Source organism: Amaranthus tricolor, chromosome 15 (genome assembly GCF_026212465.1).
Source record: "Amaranthus tricolor cultivar Red isolate AtriRed21 chromosome 15, ASM2621246v1, whole genome shotgun sequence".
Taxonomy (NCBI): Eukaryota; Viridiplantae; Streptophyta; class Magnoliopsida; order Caryophyllales; family Amaranthaceae; genus Amaranthus; species Amaranthus tricolor.
The window spans coordinates 12,312,394-12,335,077 of NC_080061.1; the positions used below are offsets into that span (position 1 = coordinate 12,312,394).

At 34.7% G+C, this 22,684-nt stretch overlaps 1 protein-coding gene across 1 annotated transcript; it reads right to left on the reverse strand.

The window, feature by feature from the left end:
* Positions 1–5,007: 5,007 nt before the first annotated feature.
* Positions 5,008–12,779, reverse strand: LOC130800653 (aspartyl protease AED3-like). The gene is made up of 3 exons (XM_057664220.1): positions 11,644–12,779; positions 9,321–9,795; positions 5,008–5,683 (listed from the first exon to the last, which is right to left on the reverse strand). The coding sequence occupies exons 1-3, from the start codon at positions 12,115–12,117 to the stop codon at positions 5,337–5,339; spliced, it is 1,296 nt and encodes a 431-aa protein (XP_057520203.1). The 5' UTR covers positions 12,118–12,779; the 3' UTR covers positions 5,008–5,336.
* Between the last annotated feature and the right edge of the window lie 9,905 nt (positions 12,780–22,684).

The window sequence follows — 22,684 nt, forward strand, 5'->3', positions numbered from 1 at the left end:
CTGGTGCAAAATGATGCAAATAGCCTTAGAGTGCAGAGGACGTCTCAGCCACATCATAGACGAATCTCCTAACATCACAGACCCTAATTATCAGACATGGAAGCAGAAGGATTCAATAGTTCTACCATGGATTATTTCAAACATTGACACAGATCTCATAAACCAGTTCTTAGATTATACCGTTGCAAGGGATCTATGGAAAGGGATCGAAATCCTATTGAACAGTGGAAGGGATGAATTCCAGATCTTTGATCTGAGTTCTCAAGCCAACAACATAAAGCAAGACAGAGACCCAATAGAGGTTTTTTATGGAAAATGGACTATGATTTGGAAGGAGATAGATTGAAGACAACCAAATCCCATGATACATGCTGAAGATATCACAATCTTCAATACCTTTATTCAAAAACAACGATTGTTTCAATTTCTGGCCGGAATCAATGATACATTTGACAAAGAAAAGAGGGATCTATTAAATCAAGACCCACTTCCAACGGTTGAAAATGCATATGCCACAATCAGACGTGAAATCTCAAGGCGAGGAATTATGATCCACGCTTCATCATCGGGAAAACATCCCTCAGAAATTGGGAGTGGGTTGGCCGTTAAACAATACCGATCAGAAACATCATACCGGCGTGACAAGGAAGACAAAACTCACCTTAAGTGTAGCTACTGTGGAGGAAGCCGTCACACAAAGGATGACTGTTTCAAGTTAAAAGGCTACATGGAGTGGTGGGAGGAGCACCGACAACGTAAAGCCCCCACCAAGGACCAGTTGAACAAGACCGGCGGCAAGGCTCACTTGGTCACCGGCTTACCACCCATTACCAGCACACCAACCCACTGTACAGAAACAAGAGAGGAAAACAATGGTGTCGAAGGTGAAATAGCACAGAGAAAAGGAAACGACCCAGAAGAGAGAGGAGAAGGGAAAGATCTAGAAAGAATTCAGAAAGACCCAAAGCCCACAACAAAACACTCCCAAACCTGCTTATATATACCACAACCCCAAAACCCTAATACCTTAAACACTCCTCGACCCATTTATAAACCCACAAAGCCCAATAACCCATGGAACCCACATAACTTAGGCCTCTTATTTAAACCAAGTACTTCCTCCCAATGGATATTTGATTGCGGGGCCACCAATACCATGACTTTTGACCCATCCGACCTTTTACTCACTAACCCGAAAACCCAAACCTATATCCAAACAGCCAATAGGGAGTGTGTGAATGTTGATCAATCTGGGCCCGTTACCATTTCTCCGTCTCTCAAAATTAAAAATTGTCTTCTAATTCCTAGTCTATCTCACAAATTATTATCAATTAGCCAGTTGACTCGGGAATTAAATTGTACTGTGCTTATGTCTTGTTCTGGTTGTGTTGTGCAGGATGTCCAGACAAGGAGGATTATTGGTCGTGGTACTGAACGAGACGGCTTGTACTGTGTGGACGAGGCGATTCAAACGGGTCACACTTTGCTTGCTCATGGGTTCCCTAATCATCAGTTATGGACCTGGTATCGACGTCTAGGTCATCCATCTTTGGGGTATCTGAAACGTCTTTTTCCGTCATTAGCTAAAAGTACTGTAGTCTTGGACTGTGAAGCATGTGTTCTTGCAAAAAGTCACAAACATTCTTATTCTCTTAGTTTTAATCATAGTCGTGAACCGTTTGTTTTGATACATTCTGATGTTTGGGGACCTGCTCCTGAGTTTAGAAAACACAACTACTCGTATTTTGTTTCATTTATTGATGATTGTACTAGAATGTGTTGGATATATTTCTTGAAACACAAATCTGAGGTTTTTGATGTCTTTGTCAAGTTCTATAATATGATTGTCACACAGTTTAATGCTAAGCCTAAAATACTTCGATCTGATAATGGGGGGGAATACATGAACCAACACATGAAAAATTTCTTTACCACCCATGGTATTATTCACCAAACTTCTTATCCCCACACACCCCAACAAAATGGCATAGCTGAAAGGAAAAATCGTACTCTTCTTGAAATAAGTCGAGCCCTTATGTTTGAAGCCCATGTCCCACCTTATTTTTGGCCTGAAGCCATTGCCTCTGCTACCTATCTCACCAATCGACTACCCTCAAAAATTCTTAACTTCAGAACTCCCCTGGAAGTCCTTCGTACTCACACTACTATCCCATCTTTTCACTCTTTACCCCCTCGGGTTTTTGGGTGTGTTGTGTATGGACATCTACCTAAACTTGCTCGAACCAAAATTGAACCTCGGGCTGTTAAGTGTATCTTTGTGGGCTATGGTACTAATCATAAGGGATACCGCTGCTTTGATCCAACTCAGAATAAGATGTATACCATAATGGATTGTGACTTCTTTGAACATTCCTACTTTTACTCCCAGCTTCGTCCTCAGGGGGAGACTACATGTGATGACTTGAGCTGGCTTACATATTCTGTAACTGATGATTTGAACCCCAAAGAGCAAGTACGTGATCCCACAGATATTGCTACAGAAAACATAGTTTTACTTTCTCCTCAGACCCTTCCTACCTTGTCTGAAGCATCTTATGATTAAGAGGTTGTCTGTGAGCCTCAAGAGGTATTAACTGAACCTGAACCTCAAACTAATGATGACATATCTGGTATTATTAATTTACCCTGCAGATATCATTTACCTCCAAGAAGCAAAAGGGGTATTCCTCCTAAGATATGATCCAGAGTTCGAATCGCAGAGATCTCAGCATCCTATCAACCGAGAGGTGAGTAACTTGGCACAAACAGCTCTGGCATTCCAGACCAGCCTATACTCAAGCTCCTTGCCTAAGAATACTGAAGAAGCTCTCCGAAATCCAAGGTGGAAAGAGGCAATGGTAGGTGAGATCTCAGCTTTAAAGAAAAACAGCACATGGGAAAAATGTATGCTACCTAAAGGAAAGAAACCAGTAGGATGCAAATGGGTTTTTACAATAAAGTATCATGCAGATGGAACCATTGAGAGATACAAAGCTCGTCTTGTGACAAAGGGATATACACAAACTTACGGGATTGATTACTCCGAAACCTTATCTCCGATTGCCAAAATAGATACCATCAGGGTCATATTCTCCATCGCTGCAAATAAAGATTGGCCTATCTACCAGTTCGATGTAAAGAATGCTTTCCTACATGGCGAGATCGAAGAGGAAGTGTATATGCATGCTCCGCCAAGTTTTTCAGATGAATTCGCTCCAGGAGAAGGATGTAGACTTAAAAAGGCGTTGTATGGCTTGAAACAGTCTCCAATAGCTTGGTTTGGTAAGTTCACCTCAGCAATGAAGAAATTTGGGTATGAACAAAGCCATTCCGTCCATCCTCTATTTCTAAAGAAGGGCAGTGGTTAGATCACATGTGTTATCATTTATGTAGATGATATGGTAATAACCGGGAACAATGAAAGGGAGATAAAAGAGCTCAAAAGGAAACTATTCATGGAGTTCGAGATGAAAGATTTGGGGAACTTAAAGTACTTCCTTGGTATAGAAGTTTTGCGATCCAAGAAGGGAATCTTCATCAATCAAAAGAAATATGTCTTAGATCTGTTAGCAGAAGTAGGCATGCTTGATTGCAAACCAGCAGAGACACCAATTGTTGCTAATCATAGACTGCAGACGACACCTGGAGGAGAACCAACTGACAAGGAGAAGTATCGGAAACTGGTGGGCAAGTTGATCTATCTATCTCACACTAGACCAGACATATCATATGCAGTTGGGGTTGTGAGTCGATTCATGTACTTACCAAAAACTTCACATATGGAAGCAGTGATAAGAATATTGAGATACTTGAAAGGCACAAGTGATAGAGAAGTCTTCTTCGGTAAAAACCACCATCTAGACCTTGTAGCTTACATGGATGCTGACTGGGCAGATGATTGAGATAGCAGGAAATCAACGTCTGGATACTTCACCCTTGTAGGGGGTAACTTGGTTACTTGGAGGAGTAAGAAACAGAAAGTAGTCGCATTATCAAGTGCAGAAGCAGAGTTCAAAGGTGTAGTAAAAGGAATAACAGAGATCCTATGGCTAAGGAAACTCTTATACGAACTCGACTTTCCACCAACAGGAGCTTGCAAGTTATTCTGTGATAATAAAGCAGCTATAGATATTTCAGAAAATCCGGTGCAGCATGATCGAACAAAGCACGTGGAGGTTGACAGACACTTCATAAAAAGAAAAATTGGAGAAGGAAATCATCAGCATTCCACATGTCAGATCAGAAGATTAATTAGCTGACATTCTCACAAAAGCCGTTTCCGCTAAAGTCTTCGAAACTACTTTAACCAAGTTAGGTATTGGGAATCCCATAACCTAACTTGAGGGGGAGTGTGGAAAAATATTATTTGATTTAGATTATTATTACAGTAAATATTTGATTACTTAAATTAGCCTAATATATTTAGGGAATTTCTGATTGTCCAAGTCTTGTGTTTCCTTAATTAGTTCGTAAGGGTTTGTATATATTAGGGATTGTAATTATAATGAAGCAATAAAAACCAGTATTCATTTAACCCAAAATATCAGCTTACCTTAATCTTCACATTGAACATCCCTAATGGTAAGAAGCCCTTACTACTGGAGCCCATCACAAGGTCATATTGTAGTCACTTCAATCTAAGTACAACGAATAAGAGCAAGAGGCTTACAAAGTTACAATGATGTTGAAGTGGGTATGAATTAGGCTACTTTTCTAAATCTCTATCTGGCCCATTTTCTCAGGGCCCGAAGTACGTCAGTCCAATTGTAGGGTTCAAGTTTATGGCTTATTACTTACTTCTATGAGACACATCTCTACTAGATTCAATGGCCGACTTAGGCAGGCAAATACTCAACAATGAATAATACATGAGACAAACCCAAAGTAAAAAATATACTTTAAGTTTTTCTATTTAATTTTTTTTTAAATATTAGAGATTGAAAACAATTGATTAAAAAAATTTAATAGCAATATTAGTTATTTATAATCTCAACAAATATTTGAAGCCTCTTTATTTAAAAAACTATATGCAATTGAACCTTTTAAATGTCTCTAAAAGCAGGTAAAATTATAAATAATTCTTAATTAAACAACTCTATATATTATTTCTTTTTGTAATATTTTTATCACTTTGTTCAATTATTTAACCAGGTGATTAATTACTACAAAATATAATTCTTTCAAGTCACGGACCAAACACCTTACTTATGAAAAACAAAACCAAAACAAAAGAACTTTGATATCAAGCTAAAACAAGTTTCCTCCCACAAAATACTACTAATAATAATAATTAAACAACATCCCTCAAAGAGAAATATATATAATTAAATATATATCTAAGTACAAGTTTCTCTAGCAATACCAATCCTGTTATTGGGAATATCAAACAGCACCCTGTGATTCTGCTGCTGCATGTTAGCAATGATATTAAGGCCGTTTTCAGGGACGGACGCCATAGCGAGACAGGCAATACTAGTGGAGGTGCTACGAAGCATGAAGTTGTCTTGCTGCAACGTCAAGTTCATGCCTTGGAACATGAATGTTATGGTTGGTATTGTAATTGGTACACTGTAACATGTGTCAAACCCACCTAAGGATGTTACATTTGCGCTTCCCATCCGACTACGGAATTCGTCTCGCATGGCCGTGTAGGCCGATATGACTAGCCGTGTGTACACCGTGCCTGACATACGTCATGGAAGAAATTAGTTAGAACACATTATTAACAACGGAATAAAAACCTTAATTTTAAAATATAGGAGTCCACCGACAAATTAGTTAGCTAGAAAAAATAAAGGGTAGTGTTTAGCAATTGACTGTTGGTTGTTGGTTGTTAGCTTTTTTCGTTAGCTTGTTTGACTAGCTACCTATTTTTGTTGACTTTTAAGTCACTTGAAAAAGCTAGCTGCTTGTGAATATGTTTGGTAAATTTAAGTATTGCTTGTTTGTTATTTATCAGATAAAAAGTAGGCCAACGAGCCAAAAGCCAACCAAAAAAGCTAGATGGTGCAGTTTTTTCATTTTAGTTTTAATCCCACCTTTTCAGCTATTTTAAAAGTCATTTACCAAACGCTTTTTTTAGTTGTTTGACCAATCAACAAGCCAAAGTTCAAAAGCCAACTAAAAAGCTAAAAACCAAACACCAGTTTTGCAAATAGTAATAGTCAAATAATTGAGGTTATTGTTTTTAACCTTTGTAACTAAGAATTTATATGAATATATATAATGCCTTCAACTTTTTTTTGAATTGTTTCGTTTTTCAACACCTTTTCTACTCCTATTAATTTTAAAAAGGATATATTTAAAATATATATATATATATATATATATATATATATATATATATATATATATATATATATATATATATATATATATATATATATATATATATATATATATATATATATATTTCAATAACAACAATATTAAAGTCTTGTTAATTCTATGAGATTATAGTACTTACTTAATATAATATAATTGTTGGGCATGTGTACCATATTCAACATTTCAACTACACAAAGCCTCTAATATAGAAGAGTTCAAATTTAAAATGACATATAATATATTTTTATTAGCTCGTCTTGTATAAGGTCATCTCACCATGAGATAGACTCATATAATTAATCTATTTTTTAAAATAATTACTTTAGTATTGTGAATGATCACTTTACGACAATAAAAATAATCAATTTATAAATTTTTTTATGGTTTCACTATAAGACAGTCTTATTTGATAATTTATGGAGTATTTTACAATGAAGCGGATATAAAGTAGGAAGTTATAATTTTTAAAAACCTATAATAAACAAAAAAAATCATAAATGAGGTCTTAATGAGTAACAAAGGAAAGAAATAGTGATCCATAAATTAGGGGATGCACAAATAACGCACTCAAACATAGAACAAAAGATCATGTAGAAAATGGCGTGAATAGCAGAATAGTTATGCCCATCTTCATATGATCTTCACGGGTTTGTTTCTGTGGATGGCTTTCACTAGAAGACCATTTAGCATATAAAGTTAGAAGTGCATATCTTTTGTAGGACATGCCACAACATGCTCCACCTTCCATTTTCTCCCATAGTCTTTAAAAGTCTTTGATTTTAGATTGTTGTAGGCCACATTTAAGGGTGATAGTAGCCCACCATGCACTCACTAGTCACTACCCACCAAAAATATATTCTAAATTCATATTATTTTGTTCGGCTAGTCTTTTGAGAGATATATTTCAAGCCCAATCCATTAAAAATTAATATCTATTTATCATAGTCTTAATGCTTACTTACGTTATTCATAATGTTAGGCCCGATTTTAAGCCCATTCCGAATAGCCGACCGCTTAGGGCCCGCTGAAATAAGGGGCCTCAAATATTAAAATTTGCAATTAGTAAAAGAAAATACTATTGGAATAGTTGGGTAAGAATGTCATATGTTGTATACCCAGTCCAGGGTTCAAATGTGATTTTTTAGTTTTAAGAAAATAATTGAAGGTGTGCCCATGCTTTCAATTGGAATTTTATTGTGATAATTGAATATTCTCAAGTCTCACGTCATTGGTCCTCTAACCTTTCATCTTCTCTACACTCCATTAATTTTTCTATGGAACAAAGTAATTTTTTGGTTAATCAACTTTATTTAAGATGATAGAAAATCTTATTCATTATTCAACTTAATAACTGATTTCTTCATGAAATTAATTTTTAAACCGTTAGAATTATTTTTAGATCTACAATTTCAAGCACCCCAAAGTTTAATTACCAAAATGAAAATCATTTCAGATCTTCAACTACAATCTCCAGGTTTTTTATTCCTTATTTTAGTTTTTAATTCTTTGTTGGATTTAATCATTAAAATTCTTTTTCTTTGTATAATTTTTTTTATTTGGCTCTTGTGTTCTTGGTTAATGGCTTAATGCAGTTATTATTGTAGGAATTCGGAAGTTTGAGTTTTAAGTTTAATTTATAATTTGTTAATGGGATTATGGAAAGTAGAGTTGATCATTTTAGTTTTTTGTGTGATTACTCATTTTCATAGTTAACTACCAAGGGTAACTTGCTATTGGTTTTTTTTTTTTTTTTTAAATTTTTGTTATTGTAAATTATTGTTGGAAATCGGAAGTTCATTTAGTCAAGAACATTTTGTTTATTATTTGAGTTTTATGTTTTAGTATAGCTACATGAAAGGGTGGTTTTTCGACCGAAATTTTATGATTAGATAAATTGTAAATCGCAGTTGAAAGTTTCAGTGTGGTTACTCATTTTCAGTTTTTCACCGTTGTCTTAAATAATTTTTAAATGGCCCCATTTTAAAAGAGTATCACAAAAATAAATAGAGCTTCCGAAATCTTTGCTCTGCTCCTGTATAATGCTTACTTATCGCATTCTTAGTGCATAATTTCAATACTTAAAATTTCTACTTACATTATTCTTAATGCTTATTTACAATATTTTAAAAATAGCTAATAGGTCAGTCCAATTAAAAATGGTCTCTCAAAAAGACTGTTTATCACAAGAATTTGTATTTCCTTTATTATCATGTTGACACCTTTAGGCTTTAGCCGTTTCTCCGCCACTTAGAATTTGCTCTATTTTATAAATAAGTTATTACACAAAATAAATAAACGGGCAAGTTCTAAGGGATGGAGGAATATGACTTAGATAAATATTTTATTACACATTGACTTTTACATTATTCATAAGTATTTTATATTTTTATTGTAAATTATTTTTAACAAAAGATAAAAGTATGTTACATACGTCTAAACATATTGTTGCATGTAAAAAATACAAAGAAATATAATTATAAATTTTTACAAGGATGTTTGGCAAATAAGTGGATCAAAAAGTTATAAGGGAATGACAAATCACCAAGTTTTGTAGTTCGTACGAAACTGTCTAACCATAAAATGAACCAATTTAATCAGTTTATTAGTTTAATTAATCACTTTAAGATTGTAATGGATTATTTTAAGATTATAAGTGACCATTCAGGAGTATAAAAAATAATCACTTTCAATTGATTTTAAGATTATATGTAATCACTCTAAACAATAAATATACATTGGACCATCTCAATAAAATTGATCTAATCAGAAGACCGTTTCATTTGAAAATTGTGATGACTAATTTATCTCGAGCAACTATTGATTTAGGCTTTAAAACATGTTTTTTTTTATGTGTTTTTATATTTATTTGACCAATCAATAAATCAAATTTTAAAATTCCATAAAAAAAGGTCAAAAATTTAATTTTCTCAAAACACAACATAAACCAAAAATAAATGGAATATAAATATAAGAATCAATAATAGTAATATTACCAGAATCAATAACTGTGCCGGCTCCAGTGTTAGGATTGAAGGCCAAAGCCTGAGGAGGAATGTCTACAGTTTTACGTCCAACTTTAATACCAATCAAGTTCACATAGTACAGTGAAGGCCTTTTTGGGTTCTGTAGTAATTGTGTGTAAGGCATCTTTTTGGATTGGGCTACCGGGCCCAGTCTCAACGATCCTGAAAAGTTGGATGATCTAAAGCTGGGCAAACAATAAGAAAATGTGGATTGATATAGGGTTTGGGTTTGTGAAAGGAGTGATAATGGGCCTCGGCCCATACCCAATAGTCCTTGGGGTGGTACGGATGCTCCGGTTGTCGTCTGGATGCATCCGAACACGTAGTCTGGGACAGGGTCTTGGGCTAGGGCTATGGTATCTTGTGACAGGGCAGCCGCTATGGTGGAGCCTCCGTAGGTTTGGTTGAATGTGCAGGAGTTTTGTAAACAACCCGAATTTAATACCTGAAACAAAGAAAATTATGAAATTTTGTTATTACGAGTTCACTACATAGTCCTTCCTATTCACTTTAAATGTCCCATTTAGTTTTGACACATTTACCAATACACGTTTTTAATCTTAAGTATCTCTAATTGTAGTTGAGTAAAAAATTATAAAAAGTTGATATTCATAAAATTCACAATAAGACGAATCAAATAAGATCTTACTTAACTATGTTCTAACTTATAGATCAAAAATAAAACACATAATAAGAATAATTGATTAATAGTGTTTAAAAATCAAATAGGACATTTTAAATGATTAAGAGGGAGTATTAGTGATTCATTAGATAAGTATCGTTAACTAGTTAGCAGTTTTGTTGTAAGTAACATCAGTCCTTCCAAGTGCGAATTGGTTAACTCATCAGAAAAATATATTTAAGTGTAGTTAATATGGCTTATATGATTCACAAATTATTTTAACTGTAATTTTAATAAAATAATGTTAATGTTAAGATCCATTATATGAAAACATAAACCTTTAAAAGCGGGCAAATTGAGTTAAAATTATGTTGACTTTATCGATAACAGATCAAGTCAAAGTTGTAATTTTCAACTTAATTAATTCAATGGATTAGGTTTGTGTCAATGCGGTTTCATTCCATTTATATATGATCCAAATTCAAATCTAATCTGATTGTTAAAGAGACCTAAAATTTAAAGTATTTTTAATTTCTTAAATTTTCTTTGTATCTAAATATAGAATTTTTGATCCATCCTCAGCAAAATCCTAGCTTCTCCCGCGGTTAGTAGACAAAATAGTAAGCATTATAATTTATTGGGTGATTTAGTGGGAATTTGGGTTATTGGGTATTATGATGGAAGGCAAATTCTGGTTATCCAAAAAGTTGTCATGTGGGAAAGTCACATTACACAAATGAGAGTCACTGTTATACTTTGGTTCACTTATATTTTAAACTTTGTATTTAATATCACGAGTGAATAAAGGTACAATTGTCTTTTGGTCCCACTCACTCTTGCAGTATACTCCAAAAACCTTTCATATTTTCGTTTCTTCTCGTGAGCTCAGCTATGGACATTTTTCAGCTTAATTCATAATAAATTTTGTCTCCTTTAGTTTTCATCTGATTCGTTTACTAAATTTTAAGTGTAAATCACTAGTTGTTCTGATACTCACTTTTTCTCCGCCTATATGCATTCCAGTTATTTTTTACACTATATTGTACTTTTAATTTATAATAAAATATACATTTAATTAGTATCTGTTTAATTCGTCTTAATATAAAAATTATAATTATCAAATTTTTATTATTTCTTATTCTATTACATTGACTTAATTACGTAAAATATAAGATTGTATATTTATTCTGTTGCTCTATAAGCCTCATATCAACTCGGGTTTAAACTAAATGATTTAATTATTTAATATTGTTTTACTTTTTATTTTTTATTTATAAAAGTAAATATATTTAAGTGGGATATTATTTGTGGTCTTAATATGAAGTATATTTTACAATATTAAATTTTTATAACTTTTAACTACTATATATGCAACTAAACATATTAAAAATTAAAATAGTGCAACAAATAACGTGAAAACAAGAGGTATTACTAGAGGTGTTCATCAGGTCGATTTCGAATCTGGTGTTTTGCGTCGGTTTAAATCGGGTCTTGTGTAAATATTGGTTAATGTTTTTCCATGATTTTAAAGTAATTTTAAAGTCGAGTCAAAGTCGAATTTAGTTATAAAATCAAATAAATATCAAATCTTTTAATCTATTTTAAACAGGTGTATCGCTCTTAGTATTACCAACTAATTTAAACATAAAAAGTTTAATAAATGACTAATACCTGTTGACATTGAGGGGTCCCACAAGCAACACCCTTAAAGGATGTAGATTTATCAGGGGCAAAAAGAGAAGAACCACAACCTTGACAACCATTACAAGGCAACCAAGCAGCATCACTACTTGTATCCAATGCCATTAAAAATGTCTGTGGTGGTGTCCCAACATTCACCCTTACAATGTACGTCGGGCTTTGTATCAACTGTCTAGCCCAAGCAACCGGAGCTACTGACTTTCGGGCCACAAGGCTAGTCAAGTATTGGGACCGGGCCTTATCCTCAATAAGAGTTTGGATCACACTCTCTTCCCAAGACATTTTCTTGGGCTTAAAAGGTGAGCATGGGCTTGATACATGGAACACTTTTAGGGTTGAGGCTTTGTCTGATGGGAGGTTGCAGTAGTGGTTGGATCGGGCAAGCCCATGTTGGGAAAATGACAGAAATATAAAGAAAAAGAGGGACAAGTGAAGAGACTTCATAGCTAGCTAGGTAGCTTTGTGTTAATCGGGGTATGAAGATAGAAGTGATAATGTAAGTGAGGGTTATGACTTGTGAGTGAGTATATATATAGTGATGAAATGTGGTATTGCAAAGAGAGAGAATGAGTGAGTGAGTGAGAGTGTGAGGTGGGTTCAAGATACTAGATAGTGTTGTGTGGTAACAGACTGTATTCCATTTTCTATGTTTCCTCTTATGCTACTTTTGCCCATAGTTGATGCTTCATTCATTAGTTGTAAACTCTAATGAATCTCTATTATAAGTTAGAATGAATGTTTGTTACTTGGACTTGTATTTTAATTATATCCAATATGGGCCCGGGTTTATGAAGGACATTGTGTGTAAGTATTTGGGGCATAAAAAAATATCTATCACTCTTTTTATTGCATTGTCTTTGCTAATTATATCTCTAACTTCTCACTAAAATAAAGTCTAACAACTCTATCTCAATATTAAAGCGATATGTTAATGGTGAATTCAACCCAGAAAATCTTGAGGTAAGCATGTTATTCTCTCTAGTGGTATTAGCCCCTGTTTGTGTATGTTAATATTAATGGTGACTTGAGTGCACCAAATAAATTCTATGCATTAGTATGGTTGCATAGAAGAGGAATCCTATGGGTAATTAAGTGTATGTCTTAATTTGTGAGATGAATGTGGTGTTTAAATGTGTAGTTAAATACTTGAGTTATGATGGCATTTAGAGGAGACTTAAATACAAGAGTTACGACGCATAATGAATGAAAGTTAATGGGAATAGCAAGAGTCTTTTGATGCTGTGTTCGAGGTACTCGTCAAATGAATCTCGCCTTGATCAAGCTTAGGGTACTGTAGCAAACAGAAGCATCACCTGCTGCATGCTTGAACGAGCATTATAGAGCTCGAACGAGCAGCTTCCTGGCAGCACATCAGTGAGCCTCTGATCTGCGTGCTCGAACGAGCCAAACTGAAGCTCGAACAAGCGGCTCTTCCCTGGACAGCTTTGGATCCTTTCTTGCATCAGTGCAAGTCCTTATAATAGCTTTAAATGTGGTTAATTTACAGCATTAAGGTTATGTTCCCATTAAATGTAATTGGCTCTATAAATATAGAGCTTGTATACTCATCAAATTATCCACAAAATACACCCCAAGCCAAACACTAGTCTAATCTTTTTTCAATTGTAATTCTCTATACTTGAGAGTTCTTTGAACTCCTTTGATAATATAAGAGATACTACACACCGGAGGACATACCCCAAGCCAAACATTATTCTTTCCTACAAACGTCGGTTTTATTGTTAGCATAATTTGTTTGTCATGAGACTTCATATTTTCGATCTTGATGATATTAGAGATTGAAATACGACGTTTGATCTCTAATATAGCATCTTTTTCGGTGTACAAACAAACAGTGGTGAATCCAGGGTTCAGAGTCGCCCAGGGGGCACTAATTAATGGACGAAATTTCGGCAGCGTTTCGTTTGTAAAATTAACAACTAATTTTATTTCTGCAAAATGACAAGTAGAAGGACAATAAAGTTATCAAAATTATGATCTTTTCTTAAAAGAGTTTCTCGCAATTAAGTAGTGTTTTCGAATAAAAGAATGCTAGTAATTAAGATTTATCTTAATCATATGCATTACCTGGATTTAACAATTTGAACTTATTTATTAAATTCATTCCTCTATTCAAAATAATGTAACTCGAGAAAAAGTTAAATATACTCTTAAAATAATGTGTATGCTGTGGATTGATCTATTATAGTGCACGTTCTTTATTGAGTTGAGACGACCTCAACTGAGTCAATCTAAACTATTATAAAAACAGCTTCTTGTACAAGTGTGAATTTAGTTTTCATTATCTTTTTAAACAGCTTCTTGTACAAGTGTGAATTTAGTTTTCATTATCTTTTTCTTATGTTTTTTACTAATGGGCTGCTTGTAAGGGCCCGTCTCATAGTGAGACAGTCTCATACAAGACTTGCTAAAATTTTAACTACGATATATCATAAAAAGAAATGGAACAAAATAAATCTATTGACCTAATAAGAAAAGTAGGATAAAATAAATAAATAAGACAAAATTACTGAAATGAAGGAGTATTTATCATTAAAGTCTTCAAGTATTAATTTTACAATTTTACTCTTACTAATAGAAAAGTCTACTTTGAAAAAATTTTTAAAAAAACGCCTAAGAGCACGTCTCCCTGTAGGCCTCAGCCTATGTCCGCTGTTGGCCTCTTAAGGTTTTGATGATGACCTCACTTTTAAATAAACAAACATATTTTTAGAGATTGTTTTGTAGGTATATATCTGGTTTAATTTGAATCGTTGATGAAGCCTATGACTTGATTCGTGGAAGTTGTACATGTCTCAAATATCCAAGAAGTTGGGCAATTGCTTTAGAAGTCAGTTTACTGTTCCTAGAGTTGAAGTCCTGACGATAGTTGTAGATGGAGACAGTGCGTTGTTTCCCACGATACAGGTCTGAAGAAGACATTGACTGGAAGTAACGAAAATTACGTTTTCTGTTTTAGTTAATGTAAAAGGTTAAAATTTAGTTAGTTGCTTAATTAAATTTATTTATTAATTGGCAAATGATTTTTAAAACGCCTAAAAACATGGAGAAGACTAATTCCTTATTTGTCTCCTATAAAATCAGACATCTAAGAGATTTATTCTCTACTTTGAATTAGTCTCCTACATTTTAGGATCTTCCTTTAACCCATGTAATATTAACCGTGCAAGAATACAACAGTTATTTTCCACCTCTACTTTCAACTAACTTCCCACTTTCTTTGGGAGCAAGTAAGTTTATGGAAGTCGTGGGATAAGTGCACCTCATGGAGAACGTGGGATGAGTGCACTGATGGCTGTTCCCTTTATAAAAGAGGGAAGCTACGGTTAAGCTGAGTATGCATTAAGAGTGTCTGTTAAATGGAGATTAATTTAGAAAAATATTCTAAGTTATTTTAATGCCAATTAATTCATTATATTTTTCTTGAGCAACTACTTAATTTTGATCTTCTTAAGAATTGGCCTTGTAAAGGGTAGTTGAGTGTTTTGTTGTAATTAGACTTATGGGAAGTCTAAGGGAATAGAGAATAGAAGCGTGAGAAGAGAAAGAGAAGGAGAGAAAAAGAAGAGAAGAGAAGTAGGCCTAAGTAGAGAAGCTTCGAGTGAAGCATTTAGAGAATTGAGAAGCTTCAAGTGAAGCAAACATTGTTTTGTGTAATTGTATTTAATTGCCTAAACATAGTGAGAATTTTGAAATCCCGGGGGGTCGTGGTTTTTCTTTCTTATTAGGCCAAGAAGGTTTCCACGTAAAATCTTTGTCTCCTTTTATTATTTTTCTTTTTGTTTTTAAGTTTAAGTTTTGTTCTTTACTTGATACAATTCCGCATAAATTAGAGGTAAAAATCTTAAACCTACTACACAACAATTCACCCCCCTCCCCCCCCTCTTGTTGCATTCGATCATCTATTAGCATTCATACAATTGGTATCAGAGCTTTGTTCCTCATTTGATCAGGAAACCCTGAGAGCAGTATCCTGTTCCCTGTCAAGATGTTGAAGATGAACGAACGCATGGAAGAAGGGTACTCTACGCAAAGGCCACCCATGTTTGATGGGAAATTCTATACCTACTGGAAAAATAGAATGGAAATCTTCATAAAGGCCGAAAATTACCAAGTTTGGAGAGTTATTGAAATTGGAGACTTTGAGGTGACGACCATCAACTCCAATAACGAAGCAATTCCAAAACCAATCACTGAATATGAAAAAGAAGATTTTCAAAAGATGGAGATGAACGCTCTTGCTATCAAGTTACTTCACTGTGGGCTTGGTCCAAATGAGCACAATCGTATTATGGGTTGCAAAACCGCTAAGCAGATTTGGGACTCGCTAGAAGTTACCCATGAAGGTACTAGTGAAGTAAAGCGATCCAAGATTGACTTGCTACTGTCCAAATATGAAAGATTCGTCATGGAACTGAGGGAAAACATTCAAGAGATGTTCACTAGGTTCACAAATATTACGAATGAATTAGTCTCTCTTGGTAGAATCATTCCCGTTGATGAACAAGTTAGGAAAATACTTAGGAGTCTTCCTCAAGACGAACGCTGGAGAGCTAAGGTCACAGCCATCCAGGAGTCCAAAGATTTCACCAAGTTTAATTTGGAAGAGTTGGCTGATTCCCTCATGACTCATGAATTGCATTTGGGAACAGCTGACAGTTCCCGAAACAAAGGATTGGCTCTGGCAGCAGATGATAGTGAAGAGTCAGACGCTGGTGAAGAGGAAGCTGCTATGTTGGCACGTAAATTCAAAAAATTCTTCAGGAACAGCAGATATAGAAATCAAAGAAACAACAAAGAAAAAGGAACTGCTAACTTGAAGACAAATTTTGAATGCCACAAGTGTGGGAGCACTGATCACTTCATCAAGGATTGCCCTCAATGGAAAAATGAGAGGGGCAAGGGAAAAGCAAGAGAAGTTGGTAAACAATATAAGAAAGGAAACTTCAAAACTGATTTTAGAAAGGCAATGATCGCAGCTTGGGGTGATACGGAGAGCGAGGCTGAGACAGAAGCTCCAGTGGAGGAAGAAACCGCAAATCTGTGTCTCATGGCATCTCATGAAGAGTCTAAGGAAAAAGAGGTAATGTCTTCTAGTCCATCTCCTAAACAACTGTCTAATTTAAGTAAGAATAAATTAATCAAATTGTTGTTAGAGACACAAGAAAAGTTGAATGCAAAAACAGCTAAGTGTCTCCAAATTGAGAAAGACCTTAACTTAAGTAAAGATCATATCTCATACCTAAATTCCTTTAGGATCGATGTGCAAAGTAGATTTTTTGATTTGTTAGATAAGAATATCATTTGAAAAGAACAATTGGAGAAATTAAAACAGGATTTCATTATTCTTAACATTGAATTAAATCAAAACAAATTGCTAGGATTAAAATTGGTTGAAAATGATAAAACCACTCATGTGTTTAGCACGGAATTTCAAGAAATAAAATTAAAATTAGAATCATATGAAAAGGAAAATAAGTTTCTAAAAGATCAAATTAACTTAAAAGGAAAAGGGAAAATCAATGAAATTCCCAAATGGATTCTAAATGCTAAAACCAAGAGTAAAGAAGGTCTAGGTTATGTTAAGAATGAAAAAAGAAAAAAGGTATATGTAAATCTCCCTAGTAGTAAAATCTGTTCCTTTTGTGGTAAAAATGGACACCTAAAATATCAATGTGTAAAAAGGGAACAGCACACTAAAGCAAATGAAACTTATGTCGAATGCATATGGATTGAGAAAAATGATTCAAATACAATCGACAGGGAACCCAAGGCTGACTGGGTTCCTAAAACTAACCATTAGTTTGCTTTACAGGCTCAAGTGAGGGGGAACAACTCATGGTATCTCGACAGTGGGTGTTCCAAGCACATGACGGGTGATAAATCAAGATTTCTCTCACTTGAAGCGTATGATGGGGGAACTGTAACCTTCGGTGATAATATGAAGGGTGAAATAATCGCCAAAGGAAAGGTTGGAAGATCAAGTTCCCATGCCATTGATAACGTATTTTTAGTCGAGAATCTAAAACACAATCTTTTAAGTATTTCTCAATTTTGTGACAAAGGTAACTCTGTTAAGCTCACTTCTGAACGATGTATAATTTCTAGGAACAACACAGGAGACCCTGTACTAGAGGGAATCAGAAAAGGGAACACCTATGTGGTGGACCTGGACACTGTTCCCAGAAACAGTCTAACGTGTTTAAGCGTTATAGAAGAAGACCCACTTCTTTAGCACAAGCGTCTAGGTCATGTTAGCTATTCATTGATTAACACCTTAAGATCAAAAGACCTAGTAAGAGGATTACCAGCAATAAAATTCCTCAAAAATGAAATTTGTGATCCTTGTGCTAAAGGAAAACAAGTGCGGTCATCCTTTAAATCAAAGTTTCTGGTGACTACCTCTAGACCATTAGAATTAATTCATATGGATTTATGTGGACCTATGAAAACACAAAGTCGTAGTGGCAAAAGATATGTGTTTGTCATAGTTGATGACTATAGTAGATTTACATGGACCCTATTTCTAGTAAGCAAAGATGAAGCCTTCGATGAGTTTGTTTCTTTTGCTAATAAAATACAAAAATCTACCAATAATTCTATTGTTCACATTAGATCGGATCATGGCAAAGAATTTGAAAACTCAAACTTCATGAATTATTGTAATGAACATGGTATAAATCACAATTTTTCCGCTCCTAGAACACCACAACAAAATGGAGTGGTGGAAAGGAAGAATAGAACCCTAGAAAAAATGGCTAGGACCATGTTGATTGCTAGTGGTCTACCTAGGAATTTTTGGGCAGAAGCCGTCAATACTGCATGTTACATATTGAATCGTGTACTAGTAAGGCCAATCACTTCTAAAACACCCTATGAATTACTCAAAGGTGTTAAACCAAATATTTCCTATTTTCGTGTATTTGGATGCAAATGTTTTGTTCATGTGAATGGAAAACGAAATATAGGTAAGTTTGATGAAAGAAGTGATGAAGCAGTATTTCTCGGTTATTCATCACATAGCAAAGCTTACAGAGTTTATAATAAGAGAACAATGTGTATAGAGGAATCTGTTCACATAATTTTTGATGAAACTAACTTTTCAACAAGTGAACATGAAACAAGTAATATTAAAACAGGTCTTGCAAACTTGGAAGATGATGATAAAGGAATTAAAGTGCAAGATCATGGAACAGCAAGTGAACAGTCTACACAAGAAGAGGCTGAAGAAACTGACCAAATCCAGGAACTGCCAGAACAACAGGACCAGCAGACTGTTCCCAGTCCAACTGTTCCCGCAGATGAGCAAAATGATCCAGTAGCTGAACAGAATACCAATCAAGCTATTGAACCAGAACATGCTACTGTTCCCTCGAGAGAATTTGTGGCCAAACCTTAGAAATATCAAAGTTATCATCCTCTTGATCTGATTATAAGTGATATAAACAAGGGAACACAAACAAGATCCCAAATGAGAAATTTTTGTGCACACTTTGCGTTCCTATCATCACTTGAACCTAAAAGTCACGAGGAAGCTTTAAAGGATTCCGATTGGATAGTTGCCATGCAAGATGAATTGAACGAGTTTGAGAGAAATAAAATGTGGCACTTGGAACCCAAACCGAAAAACAAGAAGGTAATTGGTTTGAAATGGGTATTTCGGAATAAGCAAGATGAACATGGAATAATTATGAGAAACAAAGCAAGACTCGTGGTCAAAGGATATAATCAACAAGAAGGTATTGATTACACTGAGACTTTTGCACCAGTAGCAAGGTTAGAGGCTATTAGAATTTTAACTTCTTTTGCTGCATTCATGAATTTTAAATTATATCAAATGGATGTGAAATGTGCTTTTTTAAATGGCTTTCTTGATGAAGAAGTTTTTGTTGAACAACCCCCAGGTTTTGAGAATACTTCTTGTCCTGATCATGTCTACAAGCTTGATAAAGCCCTATATGGCTTGAAGCAAGCTCTTAGGCAATGGTATGAAAGACTATCAAAGTTTTTGATTCAAAATAACTTTGTTAGAGGAAAAATCGACAAAACCTTGTTCTTTAAGAATAAAGGTTCTCATATTTTGGTTGTTCAAATTTATGTTGATGATATTATTTTTGGTGCTACTAATGATTTATTATGTAAGGAATTTGCTAACCTAATGGGCACAGAATTTGAAATGAGCATGATGGGAGAACTAAATTTCTTCCTTGGTTTACAAATTAAACAAACTGAAAATGGTATTTTTATTCATCAACAAAAATACATAAAAGAACTTCTTAAGAAGTATGGGCTAAACAACGCTAAAACCAATCATACACCCATGGCTACAAATGTTAGATTAGATGAAGACCTAAAAGGAACTAACATAGATCAAATAATGTATCGAGGCATGATAGGTTCCTTATTATATCTAACTGCAAGTAGACCCGATATTTCATTTAGTGTTGGTTTATGTGCTAGATTTCAATCAAATCCTAAAGAATCACATCTCACGGCAGTCAAACGAATTTTGAGATATTTGAAGGGAACAGACGACTTGTCCCTATTTTATCCTAAAAGTGATGTTTATGATTTAAAAGGTTTTAGTGATGCAGATTATGCAGGTGATCTAGTTAATAGAAAAAGCACGTCAGGTATGGTACAATTTCTTGGCTCTTGTTTAGTTTCATGGAGTTCCAAGAAACAAAACACCGTTGCATTATCCACAGCCGAAGCTGAATATGTGGCAGCAGCAGCTTGCTGTTCCCAAATGCTTTGGATAAAACAGCAACTAAGAGATTTTGGTATTAAATTTGAATGTGTTCCTATTTATTGTGATAATACCAGTGCCATATGTATATCTAAAGATCCAGTGCATCACTCACGAGCTAAACATATACATATTAGACATCATTTTCTTAAGGATAACGTAGAACACAAAAATATTATATTAAAGCATGTTAACACAAATGAACAAGTTGTAGATATTCTGACCAAACCACTTCCTAGGGAACAATATGAAAAGATGAGATTGGAACTTGGTATGATCAAGCTCCACTAAAGTTAGTTGCATATATTTCCCATTGAAGCATCATGAGAATGAAAAGGTCAGGAATCAATCTCAATATCTTGATTGAAAATCAATTATTGCATGGATCAGGTAAACAAGTAATAAAGTTTGTACTATGAATGTCTTCACATTTGCATGTTGTTAGTTTGATCAGACCACAACAATATGTTCATTTTTTCTTCTTCATAATATTTCATAATATCATAATTCATTTTGTTTTTCTAAAATTATTTTATTTTGATTTCATTTTCATAAATAATATTATCATGTTGTTTAGAAATTCAACAGCCAACTTAAATTAAATTTTGGGAAAACGTCTTTCTTCACTCAAGTAATGCAAAGGCAATAAAGAGATGGGACTTGGAGGAGTAACCGTCACTTCAATCATTTAAAAACCCCTCCTTTACGTCATTACACACTACCTTCCCAAACCTTCTCTCAATTTCTCACTCAAGAAACCGTCCTTCTTCCTTCTCTCAAAAACCTTCAAAAATTCAAAAATGAAAACCCCCAAATCATCTAAATCAGGCAAGAAAACTACCAAATCCTGTATACCCGACCAACCAAAACCACTAAGAGTAGTTCTTCCACCACCATTACTGCAGGATACACCACCCACACCAACTGAAACCACACAAGAATCACCAAAACACTCCACTGAACCCACAAGTACCAAAAGAAAGATTTCAACAGGTGGTTCATCTTCCAGAGTAGTTAAGCGCTCAAAGCATGTTGATCCAAACAGTGCTGAAGAGGTTTCAAAAGAGATGACAGTAGGGTTCGGGTTGGATAAATATTGGTATGATTCTACTAACTTTCCTAGATTGCATGACATTTTAAAGTTTCAAGAATGGGAATCATTGATGTCAAACTTCAGTTGCAATTCAATTTTTCCAAACCTAATGAGAGAATTTATTTTAAATTTCTCCAATGATGGCGGAATGTGTTCCAGTGTTGTTAAAACCATTAAAATTGAATTTAACAGTGCTTTATTAGGGGAATGGTTTAATGTTCCCAATGTTGGTTTTGATACATATCATATTGGATCGAAGATTGCATTTTCTGGCATCAATGAACGAACAATTTTAAAATTTTTAGGAGTTGATCAAAAGGGGAAGATCAGTCACAATATTCTGTCTCCTATGCATAAGTTGTTGTACAATGTTGCTCGCAGATTCATTTTACCACGAAACTCAAAACGTAGTCAAGTGAGTTTGCGTGACGCCACTTTAATTTACTGCATGGAAAAACACATTAAAATAAATTTTCCTTCATTGATGATCTCTCATGTATCAGACTGCATTGAAAAGAAAAGTTTCATTGTTTATGGAGCGTTGTTAACATGGATTTTTAGAAAATTTGAGGTCCCATTGGAAGGGTTGGAGTTCCCAATGGGTCCCAATATGAAAATTGGTGCTAAATGTTTACAAAATTTGCATTTGAAATTGAATGATGAGGGGGTATTGATGCATGAGGAGGTTGTTGAAGTAGAATCTGATGAAGAAGATATTGAAAAAGAAGAAGAAAAATTGAGGGAGAGAGATCAGGAAGAAAAAGAGGAAAAGGAGCAAGAGCCTGTTCCCACTGACCATATTAAAACAGAAGAAAAAGGGGAACAGGATGGAGCTGCAAGTAAGGGGGAAAAGGAAAAGCAAAAGGAGGCCTTGGATTAAAGTGTTCCTCATAATCTCTGCAGTGATTCCAGTGATGAAGAGATTGTGTTGGCTATGAGGAAAAAGGCTAAGTCAATGCAAAGGAAGAGTAGGAGGTTAGCTTCGAAACGCAAGGCTACTGTGGTTGATGAAACACCATCTGACACCATACCTGAGCCGACACCTAATGAACCTCCCTCTCCCAAGCCAACCACATCACCACCACATCACAATCCATCACCACCTCCATCACCAATACAGTTTACACCACCACCACAATCACACACTT

Coding starts and splice junctions, on each gene's coding strand:
- LOC130800653 (XM_057664220.1), bottom strand. CDS start 12,117: ATGAAGTCTCTTCACTTGTCCCTCTTTTTCTTTATATTTCTGTCATTT. Junction 9,796..11,643: donor GGACCCCTCAATGTCAACAG/GTATTAGTCATT, acceptor TCTTTGTTTCAG/GTATTAAATTCGGGTTGTTT. Junction 5,684..9,320: donor CGGCACAGTTATTGATTCTG/GTAATATTACTA, acceptor GACGTATGTCAG/GCACGGTGTACACACGGCTA.